The sequence below is a fragment of the Thunnus maccoyii genome, chromosome 3 (assembly GCF_910596095.1).
Source record: "Thunnus maccoyii chromosome 3, fThuMac1.1, whole genome shotgun sequence".
Taxonomy (NCBI): domain Eukaryota; kingdom Metazoa; phylum Chordata; class Actinopteri; order Scombriformes; family Scombridae; genus Thunnus; species Thunnus maccoyii.
Window position 1 is genome coordinate 15960453 of NC_056535.1, and position 16077 is coordinate 15976529.

General features: G+C 39.3%; 1 protein-coding gene across 1 annotated transcript; it reads right to left on the minus strand.

Annotated features, from left to right (window-relative positions):
* Positions 1-568: 568 nt before the first annotated feature.
* os9 (OS9 endoplasmic reticulum lectin) lies at positions 569-15391 on the minus strand. Its single transcript, XM_042407340.1, has 15 exons — positions 15198-15391; positions 14395-14577; positions 10971-11034; positions 10805-10881; positions 6754-6852; positions 6388-6589; positions 6020-6175; positions 5750-5865; positions 5248-5305; positions 4920-4972; positions 4605-4808; positions 4303-4504; positions 3702-3869; positions 2902-3011; positions 569-2633 (listed from the first exon to the last, which is right to left on the minus strand). The coding sequence occupies exons 1-15, from the start codon at positions 15345-15347 to the stop codon at positions 2496-2498; spliced, it is 1980 nt and encodes a 659-aa protein (XP_042263274.1). The 5' UTR covers positions 15348-15391; the 3' UTR covers positions 569-2495.
* Between the last annotated feature and the right edge of the window lie 686 nt (positions 15392-16077).

Genomic DNA, 16077 nt, shown 5'->3' on the forward strand with positions numbered 1-16077 from the left:
GACTCCTGGGCAAATTTGTTAATAAATAGTAGCCTAAACACAGTCACAACCATCACAGGGGCTTTTCACACTACACCCGGCTCAGGGCTAAAATCATTCTTGCACAGCTTTCACACTGGCACAATCCTGGCACAGTCCAAAGTGGGCTTACCCTCTGACTTGCTGGCCCTGCTCTGGAGCATAGTCCCGAGTTTGCGAGGGTATCCCCTGAAAATTAACTAAACACGGGGCTAAAAGTTAAAGTAAACAATGGAGTAGTCACGTGTCATTCTACAATGTAAACAGTCGTGTGTACCTATCGACATTTAACCCAGAGCTGGTAGAAATGCAGTGTGAATCATATAGCCCTGGGCTTAGGTCAACCCTGGCTTAACTCTGTGTGTGTGTGTGAAAAGGGGCTAAATGATCTCAGGGTCAACTCTTACGATATGCAGTATGAAAAGCCCTTCAATGAAGGACTTAGCCTTTATAAAGGCCTGAGGGCATGCAGCATAATGAACACAAGTATGCAATCATATTCATGTCTAACATTTCAACATAAATAAATAGCTGATAAATTATATCCACATGACTTCTATGGTATTTTGTTTTATTTCAAAAGAACAAATGAAGAGTGCTCAAAGACTTTTATTTACAAGGCAGCTCAGATGGACCTAAAATCTTTTCAGACCTTGAAGTCATGAGGTGTTGCTCCTTAAATAGCTCCGTTAAAGGACACAGTAATCAACTCATCTTGTCTTCTCTGCTTCTACATTAAGTTGTCATCATTTACAAATAATGTGTGCAGCTGAGGGGTGATGCTCAGTGTGTGATGCAGAGAAACATGAGTGTTATGGCACACTTTGTAATCATAGGACAGGTTGATGGCACACCTGTGATCATAGGGATTTTTTTCCCCCCATTCAAGCCACATGATGGATCTGGGGCCTGTATCACGGAGCAGATTCAACTTAGTCTGGCTGTATTTGGGTTAACTGAGGCTAACATTGGTGTTAATGGATAACTGGTATCATGAAGCCAGTTATCAGTAGGCTTAACTGACAACTCTTGATTTTCCTATCTAGCCATGAGTCAGCTTCATAATACAGCAAATACTGGGTTCAGCCCAGAGACAGCTGACTAATCCACTGTATCACTTTGTGATACAGGCCCCAGATGAGATAACATTAATCCAGTTGTCCAAGTAAAGAAACACACCCACAACACCTACATCTTTTCTTGACACCAGTTTCTTTAAGAATGCCCCAATCATGTGTCTGAAAAACTTTGTATATGACCCGCAGTCTAAAATTAAGTTTCATATACAAGATTGCACAGTCACAAACGTATTCAGTCAGGTAAGTCAAGCCCCACTAAATTTGTGCTAACATACAACAGTTCACTTCAAAAAACAGATTCACACAGAAATTATGTACATGTTGAGATCCACGGAGCCACAATTATTCACAAACTATACAAATTCAGCCCTTTTAAGTACACCTCTGAAGGATCATTACAAAAACTTTGTGTGGATTCATTATTTTGGTAATCTGATTGACATTGTAGCTTTCTTTGTTTCCCTAAACTTACTAAATTAAGCAAGGTAAATTCTTATTAGAAACAAAAGCAAAGTACACATTTAAAAAGTTTCATCTTCCGACATTCCTTTCAGTGTTTTTCTTTTGAGCAGTACAAATGCCAGCCCAAGGGAAACCCAAAAAGAAATAATGTATAATTCAGCGTTTACAGAACCTTTTTCTAAAAATATAAAGTGCGACAGCATGTGCACAAACACGTCTGTAATCTACAATTGTGTTTACTGGTAATTTAATCACCAAACACAACGTGTCAGAAGGCTTCAAAGACAGGTGGGAAGTCAAATGTGAACCCTTGAGTGTTTGTCCTTTGTTTTTCATATCCAGACACAATCATACCTCGAGGGAAATAGTAAATGAAACCACTGTGTAAACACTCATCCAGTTTGTTGAGGCATGCACATTTCGCCCAGCTGTGTCACACAGAGGTAAGGACTTCTTTGTCAACGTCAACATACGTTTAAGACAAACACAAGAAGTAATTGAACTGTGGACGCACAGTGTACTGCTGATAACTTCAGAACTGGATGCAAATATTCAGTAAAACTCACTGAAATATTTCTAAAAAGGTACATTTTGTACATCACCTGGCTTTTCCAGCCATCTATGAAAACTGAATCCCATCAAAAAGGGGAAAATGCATAACTTCATTCAACTGCACAATTACCGCTGACACTGCGGTTTTATCGTGCAACATAAATGGTGCCCACTAAAGACACGTATTGCCTATTCAAGACACAGAGACACATTTTCTGACTGTGCAAACAGGTGAGTTGATATTATCTGCCAGGTTTAATAGCAATGATTGAATCATATGGTCTCTTTTTCAAATTTGTGGCTGCACTTCAGAGCTCCCCCCTCCCTGCCGGTCTCCACAGGAGTTCACCATCACAAAAGGTGCACTGGATGTACTGAATGAGCTCATATGTCCACGTCGTCAGAGTCAGAGGTGCTGGATGACTGGGACTCCTCCTGGGACTCTCCCCACACAAACCTGTAGTTGTTCTCCAACTCCTGCTGCCTCTTTTGCTCCTTGTAGACTTCTTCTGTGCCTCCAGTCTGGGGGATATAAACAAAAGATTGAAAGATTGTTTTTTTTGTTTGGTTTTTTTTTTAAACAAATTTAATTTAAACTTAATTTGTGCTTAGAAACAGCTTAAGTGACAACTCATATCTTTAAGAACAATAGCTGTCTCTAACCAGTCTTATGCAAGCTATTTTCTAAGCAAACAGCACACAGCTGCAGGCAAACACATATAATGGTGTTTAAACATCCTGGAGGATCAAAATGAACCGTATAAAAATATTTTATCACCACTCTAATTACCAGGAGATTTATCAGGAGCTCCCTGAAGGACTTTGTATCTTCTTCAGTCAGCCATTGATCACCTGCCTCCTCTGCATTCTTTCGTGTCAAGATCTTCACCTCAATTTTACCTAAAAAAACAAACAAAAAACAAACACACACACACACAAGGAAAGGGGGGCTTTCCAATTAAATACATGCACTTCAGAGTGGCTCAAATTAAGAAAACTGTAACATACATCAAAGCAACAAATAATTTGAATGAAGAATGGTACAAACGCAACAGTGGATGAAAAAGACAAGAACACACATGGATGACACACCTTTCATTTCTGTTTGTCTTTGAGATAAGCTTCAGCTAACTGCGGTCAGAGGTTGTTTTTTGTTTTACTATTGTGATCTTTAAAATCATCTACAATAAGGGCTTCCTAGCCTTATGCCCAGCTAGTTAATGGTCAAACACAATGTTTTGGTATTCAGTAGTACTAATTGTCCTGATATTTAATCTGTTTTGAATGACTAGACCTTTGAAAGAAGGAATACTATTGAGTATGGATTTTGATTTTTTTTATTCAATAACTATGTTTATTAAACAATCCTACCTGCTCTGTTTCTGTGTGGGTCTCTAATTTATTTTGCCCAGTTTGCACTATTTGTCCCACCACTGCTTTTCTAAATACTCTCTGCACAATATACCCACGAAAAAATATAAGTTGTATGCTTTTTGACAAAGATGATAAGAGAAGTACAGTACTGTATGCTCAAGATAACAGATGGAAGAGAAAAAAGGCCGTGAGTGTTTCGGGCACTCCCCTTCATACCTTCGGCCTTCAGTCCTGCTTTCTCTAGCTGTTCTTTAACCACGTCCTTTATGTGCTGCCACTGGGGATCTCCTTCGCCCATCTCCTGAACTTTGACCTCCCCATCAGGGCTGCTGCCCGTCTTATACTTAGTAATTTTGATCTTAACATGGTCGTCAGCTGCTTGGTCTGGGGTGACGAGACAAAAGAGGGACAAACAACACAGTTGACCTCAAATCCCATCAGCAGGGCCACAGGATGGAGGAGGTGAGAGCCAAGAATCCAAAACACTATCTGTATGCATTACACGCTGTCATAGAGTTCAATTACTGTGATTGATTTCAATAGCCTAAATTTTGATTTCAATTACTGACAAATGAATTAACCCACAGATACATCAATGGCAGCAGAGGAAAGACCACTAACTAACCACAGAACATATCAAACTAATATCAGCTTTCTGTGGATTCATTTTCTTTCTGCATCAAACCCCATGTGTTCGTCTATACTGGGATGGAAGATGCCACAACAAACATCTACTGTACATATGGATGAAATATGAAGCGGATGGAGGTGGACACAGAAGTGCACATGACTGCAGGGCGGCAGTCTGTCCAGTTACCTGGCTGCTTTGGAGCCAGGCTGGGGCTGCCCCTGGTCGGATCGCTGGCTCTTTGAACTCCTGCTGTTTGCTGCTCCGGATCCTGGACGTCTTTCTCCTCCAAATGGTCAAGTAGTTTATCCAGTGTCGTCTCCAGTGTCTGTGTGGCTTGAGTGCGATCGAACTCCCCTTTTAGCCCCTCTGTCTCCAATTCCTGCTGAGCCTACAGAGCAGAGAAAAGCCAACCTTGTCAAAACATTACTGCACAGACAGGTATAGGTATGAGTTACATTATGAGTTACATGTTGTCTAAAAGCTGTTACCTCATTTATGATGTTGTCAAACTCTTTCTGCATTTCTTCCTTTATCTCCTCAATCTTATCCGACGGCACTGAGAGGTCAGCCATCTCATCCTCAAACTCCTGTAGCAGCTGTTCATCTTCATCTTTCTCTTCCTCGCTGTGCTTCTCTGTTACTCTGTCGCTTGTTTGTTTCTCTGCTCGACTTGTGGCTTGGTTTTGTGCTTTCTAAAGACAAACAAATGCTGCACTGAATTGGAATACACAGCCAATGCAATGAAAAAATATACCGCAACAGGTGCACAGACAAGTACTGTGATGATCTTGGAAAGCGCTTACCTTCCTGTTACTCTCCTTAAGGTGTTGGACAAATTTCATCAGGTCTGCTGGGTCTGTGATGATTTTAAAGTTGAATTTTTCAACTGAAAGATATTCATTTGAGGACAGAAATTGTTTCAAGTTCAACATGGGACAACACTTCACTTTACAAACCAGGCAACAGAACTGCACAGAAACGAAAGACTGTGGTAGTATTAATCTTGTTTGAGGCTCTCTGAAGCAGAAACCAGCAGGCATGTTGACCACAATGATCGTAAATGGCATCGGTCTTCCTAGTGTATGTGTGTGTGTGTGTGTTAGGGAAAATGACAGTGACAAAATACAATACCTTCATCGCCATCATCTCTGACTTCATTGTCTGTAAGTGAGTTATAGCCATCATCTGCCTGAGGGGAAAAAAACAATCAGGTTACAGTCGTGAAAAGGGAAGACAAAGAGTCTTGCTACACCCTCTAGTGGTTGGATTCTAACCAGAGACGAATAATTTCAACTTTACATTGAAAAGAAAACTACAAATTGATACTTGCACAGTTACTGGAACAACAGTTTTGGAGAGTCTAATGATATAGACCAATGAATATTGAAAAATGTATAAATTCAATGTATCAATTTAGTCTGGTCTTTGTCAACTACACAAATATTAAGAAAATACATAGAAATGTACCCTTTTAAATAAGATTAAAACACATTATAGAGTTTCTCCACCAACAATAAGTGTTTTCACATTGGCGACATCTACAGCATCATTTAATTCACTGAAAGGCTGCAACAACTCCAAAGAGGCACCATTCACTAAAAGGGAAAACTGATTCTAAAACATATTTCTGTACCTGACTCTCCTGTTGAGAAGTAGATGTTTTTGAACTCTCTGATTTTGGAACTTCCTCCCAGAAGTGAGAATCTTCTGCCTCTTCTGACGCAGTGTTCTCAGATACATCTGCAGTCTCTGTTTCAAAACAAAGGCACAAACTTATGTCAAACAAGAAATGTTTATCTTGCACCCTGCCTGATGGAAATATACAAAAAAAACCCCAAACTGAATAGATATTTTTACTTGGTGTATTGACAAATACGATGTTCTTTAATGTATAAAAATGCACCTTTTCTGTCTGACGGTTCTGGGTCATCACTGGATGCGGGAGATGTCTCTTCTGCTGTTACTTCTACTGCTCCATCTGCCCCTTCGTTACCAGCCAACATCTCATCAAGGCTCCTAAGCTCCTCTGAGATCTGCTCTACTTTACGCTTTGTGTCCGCTGGGAACAGACAAAGGAAGGAGGAGGGGGAAGGAAAAAAAGAAAGAAAGACAGGAAAAGCACATTTCTAAAATTAGAAATTAAATTTAATAATACTCCTTTCCCTCATTAAGCCGTGCTCTAGTGGCCTGCTTCGACAGGAAATAACTACTATGGAAGCAAGATGCTCTCTAAATGCTGCGTCACTATGACTTTCGTTTTTGTCAACTCACAGACTTGAGCTTTGACGTAGTCCATGTACTGCTGGGCACTGAGTGCTGGCTGGCATACGATACCCTGGGGCTTGGCAGTAGATGGTGGGCGCAGGAATGGATGCTGGCAGGTGCGACTTGTGTGAACTGTGAGCACGTAGCGGCACGACTGGGGTTCATCCACTCGGGCGATGTAGTCACCTGAGCCTTCTTCACATACAAACTGTAAAAATTTGAGTGAAATCATCTAAGTGTGTCTAGGAGAAACATTTGGTACAACATGCAAATTTCCACTGACTTTATGCTTAGAGTAGCAAAACTTAAAACAAGAAAAACAGACAGATCCACACAGGCAGTGTGGAATACTAATTTACTCAAAGGTCTCACCCGGACTTCAGTCTCTCTGGGATTTCCATTCAGGTCACACTTAGAGCCATTTACATAGGTCTGACTGTGGTAGCGCTTCAGTCGGTGCTGTTTGGAGGCCTGTAAGATCAACAGAAAAGATGTTTTAATTCAACTGATTTGTAATATAAGATTCAATTCAACTGATATTGTAATGCAACTCTGCTTTATTCCATTGTGGTGTAATTTTATAAAGACCCATGAGTTGCTAAACGGCAAAGAACCTAATGGCGCAGAATGATTATGACAAGTATCATAAGTAATACGTAGTGGTGTGTTGAATTGTCATTATAATGAATATATAACCTCACAGACCACATATAATCAATGAAAGGGCACAAAAAAATGTTAAAAGAATCTCACTTAATGCACTGGATAAACTGGAGGGTATGTTTGTGTTAAACTTCACTTTAAATGTGTGTTAAACGTCACTTTGAAATGTGTTTGTATCAAACTCAATGTTTCAAAAAAAAAAAAAAAAAGGAAAAAAAGGCTGTGGGAAAGGAGCAAGAAAAAGGGGGGTATAAGGAGGCAAGTATGGCAGTGGAGAGAGAGCTAGGGGAAGCTCTGACAATAATGGTATGATATGATCCTTAGCAGTTACATAAAATAAAAGAGCATAACTGGATGGAAGTGGTCATGCCAGATATGACCAGCTCAGGCCAAAACCTATTTCAGAGATTTTGGGCCAACAACAGGTGATGTAAAAAAAAAAAATATTGGTGTGGTTGGCCAAGTACGAAGAGGATGGACACAAGGCGTGAGTTGCAAAACTCAGAGCAATGGGTTGGTCTATTATGAACACTGTATTGCTCTCCTTTATCGCCTGGCATTTAAGTACATTTTTGCTGCACAGAAACTCTGACTCCTGATTTTTGAACAACAAAGAGAAGTTTGGCCTTGACTTTTTTCAACAGAGACCCAGCGGAACTGATACGATACCATCTGGTGCTTTTAATGTCTCATGTCATCATGACAGCCGCTAAGCAAAGACACACTTTGAAGAGCAAGATTAAGTTGCACCGGCTATTAGTAAGTACATCACTAAACTTTCCTAACTTTCCTAAGTAAGCATAATGTACTGTAATATAAGTCCTTATAATAACAGTTTTAGGAGGCCAAATGATACATTAAAATCACCTGACAATACTGTGTAGATATAGGTACGACTTTGTTTTATATATATATATATATATATATATATATATATATATACACACACAAAAACAGTGTGTATATATGAGAAATATGTGCGTTTCAGATCATTTATGCAGTTAAAAGTGAGAGCGAAATATCCAACTCGGCTAATCGAGCCGTTGTTATTGGGTTAATATTTTGTAATTTGAAGTTTATTGTGTTATTTTTGTAAAATGCAATTCAAAATCACCCTGATCAACATTATCATTAAACAGCACTTCAAGTGTGTAAATCTCCACTGAGTTAACACTTACAGTACGTTATAAGTAGGCCAAGCTTGAACTGGGGAACAGCTGGAGCAACCAGCTCCAGACGCTATATGCAGTAGTCATGTTTTTAGTAAAATCAACAAATGACGATGAGCAAACACTATACTCTCATATTTTATCTTTCAAAACACTCTGTTTAAAATAACAAATCACCTGGGTGTGTTGAAATAAATCAGACACTATCTGAATGGATTTAGACGAAGAAAAGTCGACACAGCAATCACTCAAGATTATTATGCCAAGATGAAATAGTACAATAACACTTAAGACTGACAGATCTCAAATGATTTCAGTGGGCTGCTGGGAATAAAAACTTAATTTGTTAGTGAGTGCTATTCACTCATGTTGGAACACAGAAAGGTCACATCATTTCTGTTCTACATACAAAATGAGAGTGGGATGTATTCATTATTAACAGGAAGAACATCAGAGGCTTTCAGCTGTCAAGTACACACTGCCACTTACAACTCAAGGCTTCAGCTCCTATTATACAATCATGCAGTTCCCTTTTTTTGTTTTTCTTTAATGACTACGGTGGCTGACACATGTCAAATGAAATGCAAATCCAAAACACTTTGCAAATTTGAAAAACACAAGCGCATTAACAGAAAAAACAAATAAAAAAATCACAACACAAATGCAAAAGCCACAACACGACGGCCGACTATTATTGTCTGCACATGTGGAAGAGGAAAGTTCTTGCCTGTTTGAGAAGTGAAACATTGTTCGCTGACTGACGCCAACTGTGATTATTATTGCTATGTGATCGTCACAAATGAGCAATGTTGTTCAATGTCTTTATATTTTCATATTTATGCACTCTGCCATCTTATGTTAGGCTATTATGTAGCTAGCTATGCAGTAATGTTAGCATTACGTCATTTAACTAACGTTTGTCAATCTGGGGTCCATTCCAGAAAGCAGGTTCAATAAACTCTGACTTTTGGTTCCTGAAAAGCGGATCAGAGTCCGCTCAATCAACTCTGAGTATGTTCACTCAATGATGATCGAAAAAAGCCATCAACAGAGCTCCCATACTACAAGTCACCATGGTAACAGGTAAATAAAAGGCAGAGCCTCCATTTTAATGGGTGTATGCGGATGGTGCACATTTAAAAAAGAGAATCTGAGTCGGAGCGGGAAAAGTGTCAATAAGTTAACACAATAAAGTTTTATTCAGTGTTGTCCTTTAATTCATTATTTATTAGACTTACATTTCCTTGATGATGATAAAATGGTATCTGACTGTGTATCAGGCTGCAGCCTTCATTAGATTTAAATATATTAGTTCAGCTTTAATCTGACAGGGACAAAACACAGGAGGAAGCAACTGAAGATGAAAAATATAGTTAAAGACTTAAAACGTGTATAGAGCAAAGACAGAGAAACATGACTGTAAGCTCGCAGTCTGATCAGTAATAATGTGTTCGGTAGATTTTAAAATTTTAGACATCTACTTGTATCTTGGCTCAACATCATTCAGTGATGCTGCTCGATCCTGCTCACTCAGAAACATTAACATATAATCTCCATTATTATAGGAATGATGTAACATCAGTGTGATCAATCACATCATGAGTGATAGAGACAATTATTCATTGATCCTATGCGTCTAAAGCTTCATACCGATTTCTTAGATTTAAATTGAGATTATGTGCAATAAACATTTCGGTGTTGGAGCTGCTCTAACAAACTGATAGCCGTCTTGTGTGCACAGAGTCACAGTGTTGTAACAGAAGGACATGCAGAGGTTTTATTCTGAGCTGAGGCTGAATTCACACTGTGTAATATTTCATTGTGAGAGCAAAACCTGCTGTTTGAAGAAATGACTGATGCGCATAAAAGCAGTGACTTTAGAAAGTCCTTGAGTAACTAAATTAATATCTAATTTAGATTCTGACAGACAGTAAAGCTCCGCTAAGTAATGTGCTTCAATACGGACTGAGTGAATGAGGAAATGAAACAGCTCTGTAAGAGGAAGGAGGTCTGCTGAAGAAAACCTGCCAGCGAGCAGAGTCAGTTACCATGGTAACTGACCCAGTGGTGATGGAATGAGTTTAGGAGTGGGGGGAAATCCCATCTATCCCATGTCTGAACAGGCAGAATATCGAGTTATAAGCTACCAGTCTGATGTGTGTAGAGGTGTGTGTGTGTTGTGCAGAAGCCTTGTGTCGTTTTTAGGTGATTTAATAAAGGTAAATGCAGTGAACGGACGTAACAGCACTTCTCAGAGGCTGCGGATTTACCAACATGTCAGTCCTGCTACATTAAAGCATCTGCCAATACAGATGTATACGTTTCACTTACATCTAAAACAGGCAAGAACTTTCCTCTTCCACATGTGCAGTCAATAATAGTCCGCCAGCACTAATAGTCAGACGGTTTCATTATCAACATCTGTTGTTGCTCACTTCTGTTGTGGCTTTTGCATTTGTGTTTTCTGTTGATACGCTTGTGTTTTTCGAATTTGCAAAGCGTTTTGGATATGCATATGCTTATTTGACACATCTTGGCCACCATAAATGACGGCTGAGACCATCCAAAGAACAAAACTGAGGCAACCTTACCTTTGCTGTTTCATTGCTCCAATCAAATTCAGACTCATAATAACCCAGGAAGAGAATGTCCCCTTTGATTTCTGTGTCTGAGGAGAGAAAAACAACATCTGTCAAAGACAGCTGTCAAAGCAATGTTGATGAGAAACAGATTTAAAACACAGAGGACAGCTCTTACCTTCAAGGTGGTACTGTCTGATATGCTGACCGTGACAGAACTCATATGTCCACCAGTCTTTTGTCTGCAGGAGGAAGAGGGAGCAAACATTTCAATATATGCAGTAATTAACTGACACATTTTCCTTTTTATTTTAAACATTTGCTTAATTTCACCAATCAATCAATTTTATTTAAAGTGCAGAATCACCATGCAGCATGGTCCCAATACACTTTACAGTTAAAAAGAGTACACAGGACAAAACATACAGCAAGCAAATAAGATCATAAAAATTAAAATAAGACAATTAAAAACATCAATGTTAAAGGGATGTTAAAGAGGTGATGGACCTGACTAAGTTCTAGGGGAGGCTGTAATGAAGTTAATAAAGGAAGGTTTTCAGTCTTAATTTAAACATTTCAACTGCACGTGCTTTTTTTTAAACATATAACGGAAGTCTGTTAGATAAAGGGCACAGAAGGCAAATGAAAAAATGGCAAACTGTTAACTGAAGCAATGACCGGGAGACCAACAGGAAGCGAAGACAGCGTGCCAGTGTATGTGGTGTGATTACTATTATTGTTCATCAACAATGTGATAAACTGTCCAATTAAGAGGCCAGTATACTTCATCAGAACTGCTTGTCGGATGGTCAAACAGCTTAGGAAACCTCCTCCCCTTACACCTTTCTGGCGTGAGATTAGGGAGCGCCGTGTACAACCATTTCTGAAACCAACAATCCAGCATTCATACCCACTTCACTGTGACTGGCCAGTTGTGTGGCGTTGAGAAAGGAGTCAGGGTTTGAACTTCTCTATTATCTGTTATTTATATTTCTTTCACTGCAACAGAAATAGTTGTGCAAAACTCTGAATGCCTTAGAGAGACATTGAAAATTATCCCCGTATTTAAACGACATCACACCTCCCCTTCCTCTATGACGAGCGACATTTCACTTATTTGACACAACATGTCGAATTCACTAGTTCTGACTGAGTATAAACCAACCCTTAAAGGACCAGTGTGTAAGCTTTAGTGGCATCTGGTAGTGAGGTTGTAGACTGAGGTTGCACTGTAGAAACATGGTGGTGCAACATGGCGGGCTCCGTGTAAGAGGCCCCGCTCCAGATGTAGATATAAAGAGTGATTATACACTAATTAAAACATATTTATTAATATTATACTCCATTTCTGCCAAGTCCGTTCCACTAGATGCCACTGAATTCTACACACTGCACCTTTAACCAACAGCTGTACACACTCCTAATTATTATTAATTATTATGTTGGGAAATCAGAGAGAAGAAGAGAGAAGCAGGTTAAGGAACACACATATAACGCCAACATCCCCTCTCGCTCTCATAACTTTTCTTTGACTACTCAACAGGGTGAGGACGACACAGAAAAAAGTTGTGGGGGGAAAATGTGAGCATGTTTCAAGACATTTTGGAACAAAGGTCATTTTCCCTTACAGTCTCATTAGAGAAGAGTTTGTGAGCAGAGGATAGACAGATGTTTGAATTCCAAAACAGTGATAAAATGAGGAATGGAATGAGTAACACTCTTTCCAAGTCCTCTGTGATATTACACAATCTTTTTCCCCTTATTGGGGGTTGGGGGGCTCATAAGCTCTTTGTTATAGGAACTTTTAAAAATATAAAAGCAGCAATACCAGAGACATGTGTCTTTTATATCAGTTTTATACTAACAGGAGTTTGGACCAGGTTGGACTTGGCTCTCTACTCTCATGTGTAGATGAAAATTTATGTTGCATTTTTTGAATATATGTTATAATAATCTGTGTGTGGAACGTAACCATTTCCTGCTTCAACATCTATTTGAGTGCAGCTGCTGAGTGTCTTGAGTTACAAGACTGTGGTTCTACTGGAAAGACGACATGTGTGAATGTTAGATAATACCAGATGTTCTTTTCAGATCTCGCCTCTTGTATCCAGATATTTGCAAATTTTGTCTGAATCCAGTTTAAACAGATTGCTGTCCACACGTCATAATACATCTATTTCATCAACTGAATACTTATAACCTGATTTCACTTCTACCTTCAATTATATTGCTGATGAAACTGCGTACTAACCAGGAAAAAATACACATTTCAGACTTCTCATACAGCTAGATCATTTGACTTACTGGAATCTTGCCTCATGTATGGACTTGTCTCAACCCTGTTTCAATTGTATGACATATGCAAATCTTCTATACTTCAAAGATTTATTGTGCTTTATATGTACACTAAAAAGTTGACAGGAGTTGTAAAAATGTGAATTATATAGAGTATACCCTGTGTAGGCCTTTTTTAAAATAAGGTTTTTAGAGTTTGTGTTTTTATGTACATAGTAAATAGCGTGAAGGTGACGTGTGTTTTGGGTTGTTTTTTTTGGATCATGTTAGATGACTCTCTTTATGCGTTTTGGCACAATCACATATGCAGTGTATTACAGTTGTCTACTTGGATCACCCAAAATGCTTTTGCCAAGTGTGATGTTCACAGTGGTGGAAAGTAACTAAGTACATTTATTCAAGTACTGTACTCAAGAAAAACTTTTGAGGTACTTGTACTTGAGTACTTCCATTTTATTCCATTTTATACCTCCTCTCCACTACATTTCAGATGGAAATTGTAGTTTCTACTCCACTACATTTATTTGACAGCTTTAGTTACTTTTCAGATGAGGATTTAACACAATGGATAATATCACAAGCTTTTAAAATACAACACATTGTTAAAGAAGAAACCAGTGGTTTCCAGCCTTTTTGGCTTTTGACGTCTTACAACGGGGTCACATTTCAGACGTCTACGAGTTGTTAACAGCTCCACCAAATAGTGATTTTTCCCTCTAAACTTCTGACATGGTTTCATTTCAGTAGATGTTCAAATGATCCAATATTTCACCAAAAATCAAAGATTGGAGAAAAAGTCCAAAAACTGAAAACAGATTTGTGTATCAGAACTTTATTTTTTCTTCTTTCCTCTCTCATTAATCATCTCATGACCACTCAGATGTATCTGGTGACCCTTCGGAGGGACCCAACCCCTAGGTTGAGAACCACAGGACTAAACTAGTTAACAGTATATAAAGTAGTTGAAACTAGTTCTAGCTCCAGCAGCTACAACAGTAACATGCTGCTCTAACACTGATGCTTCAGTATTAATAATCTAATGCTGTCATGTATAATAATATATCAGTCAGAGGGACCAAACCACTACTTTTACTTTAATATTTTAAGTACATTTTGCTGCTAATATTTGTGAACTATGACTTAAGTAGGATTTTTCATGCAGGATTTTTACTTGTAATGGCTGTTCATATCAAAAACAGTTCTCATTAACATAAATTTGAAATCAGTTTCTGAACATTTTAAGCATCTCAGAAATGGACTCTTAGAGGCTAAATGCACATACAGTAGATATGCAGTAGAGAACCAACCTTCACTAGACACGGGGCAGTGTGCATTGGACTGAGTAGGTCTGGGATGTCAGGCCCAGTGTATCCTTGTGAGTCAGGCTCAGAAGCTGGGTCCTGGTGAAACCGGACAGCCTGAGCTGGAAGTCGACACTCATACAGCTGCTTGTACTTGCTGGACACCATCATAACCTCTTCTGTCTTGGTCTGAAGGAAAAAAACAAATGTTGTCATGAAAACTGCAGTATTCTTAAAGGACAGATTCACAGGTTTTCAAGTCTGTCTTAAAACAACAGTCAGGTCCCCATGTAAACACTAAAATTACATTGCAAGTGCATTATGAAGGGGTCTCATGATGGGCAGTATGAACAGGAGGAATGATTACAGCAAGAAAAGCCTATTTTAATGTTCATTTGTGCACCTGACTTACTACATACTTGAAAATGTGTGGACCCGTCCTTTAAGTGTGACAGTGTACACAGTTTTTAAAGCTTATTAACTACCTGGCTTTACTATTGTACTACTTGTAGTGAATTACAGTCTGAGAAGTGAAGTGGAAGTGAGGAAGCTGAGGTTGTGTTGTGACAGCTGTTGACGGTGGCTGCTACGTAGGTCATTTGGAAATAACTCCGGCATTAACGCTTCTTCTTGAAGCTTTGCACGTAGAAAGTAAACGTCAAAGGAACCGTCTTCTTACCTAGTGAACAGACAGGTTACTCTTCACCTGCGTCAAGTCACGTTAAAGTCAGATATTCAACGCTCGCTAACGGTAGCCTACTTTCTAGTTAGCACGCTAACCGTTAGCTTCCCCAAACACCTTCACTCACCTGCCCCAGGATGACGGGATCGGGAAGAATTTGAATCCCGTATTTCATCTCGTTCAACTCTTCCAAATTCAAGAAGGCCGGGACACATAGGGGACATATCAGCAAGAAAACGCACAGTCTCTTTAGCCATCGTACCAAGGAAGCAGCCATGATCGACTCTCTCCTCGTATTCCCGATTGTCTGATAGCAACAAACACAGAACGCCTGACATGGTGGCAGCGGATTGGTCGATATGAGAAGCGCTCTTCTTTCATTGGCTAATTTATGTGTCTGTCAACGGCTTCCTCATTCTTGGGTGTGTTAGTTTATGACACCGGCATACAGTCAGTGGGCGGCACCTCCGCCGCACATGTCAGCTGTCACCGTTGTTCTCGCCAGAAAATAAACACACTTTGGGACAGAATCCAGACTTCCATTGGCCTAATGAGTTGGGCATGTCACAAGCCAATTTGCAGATCTTATTTGGCAACATAAGGTTTCTGCTTTCTAAGAATTCCAAGGTTCAAATGTTCAGGTACAAATTTAAAACTTCTTCATTTTGTGCCCACCGAGCATACAATAAGGTGTGAACTTCAACCGTGAGGTATTACTTTAATGTTAAAACTGTGAATCATTTAAATAGTGATACAGCTCGCATGGAAAAACATGCATTCACACATGCCATCACATGATACCAGACAGACCACACACACACACACACACACACACACACACACACACACACACACACACACACACACACACACTAAAGACATACGCCCACATCTACCCGTCTACATGCAGGAACACACGGGTACATTATCATTGAGTAAATGTTAATAGTAGTTAATATGATGCATTTATTTTCAAAAAAGAAATAAATGTTGCATATGTTGTTTTC

Coding starts and splice junctions, on each gene's coding strand:
- os9 (XM_042407340.1), bottom strand. CDS start 15,347: ATGGCTGCTTCCTTGGTACGATGGCTAAAGAGACTGTGCGTTTTCTTG. Junction 14,578..15,197: donor ATCCCGTCATCCTGGGGCAG/GTGAGTGAAGGT, acceptor TTTTTCCTTCAG/ACCAAGACAGAAGAGGTTAT. Junction 5,866..6,019: donor AGAACCGTCAGACAGAAAAG/GTGCATTTTTAT, acceptor GTTTTGAAACAG/AGACTGCAGATGTATCTGAG.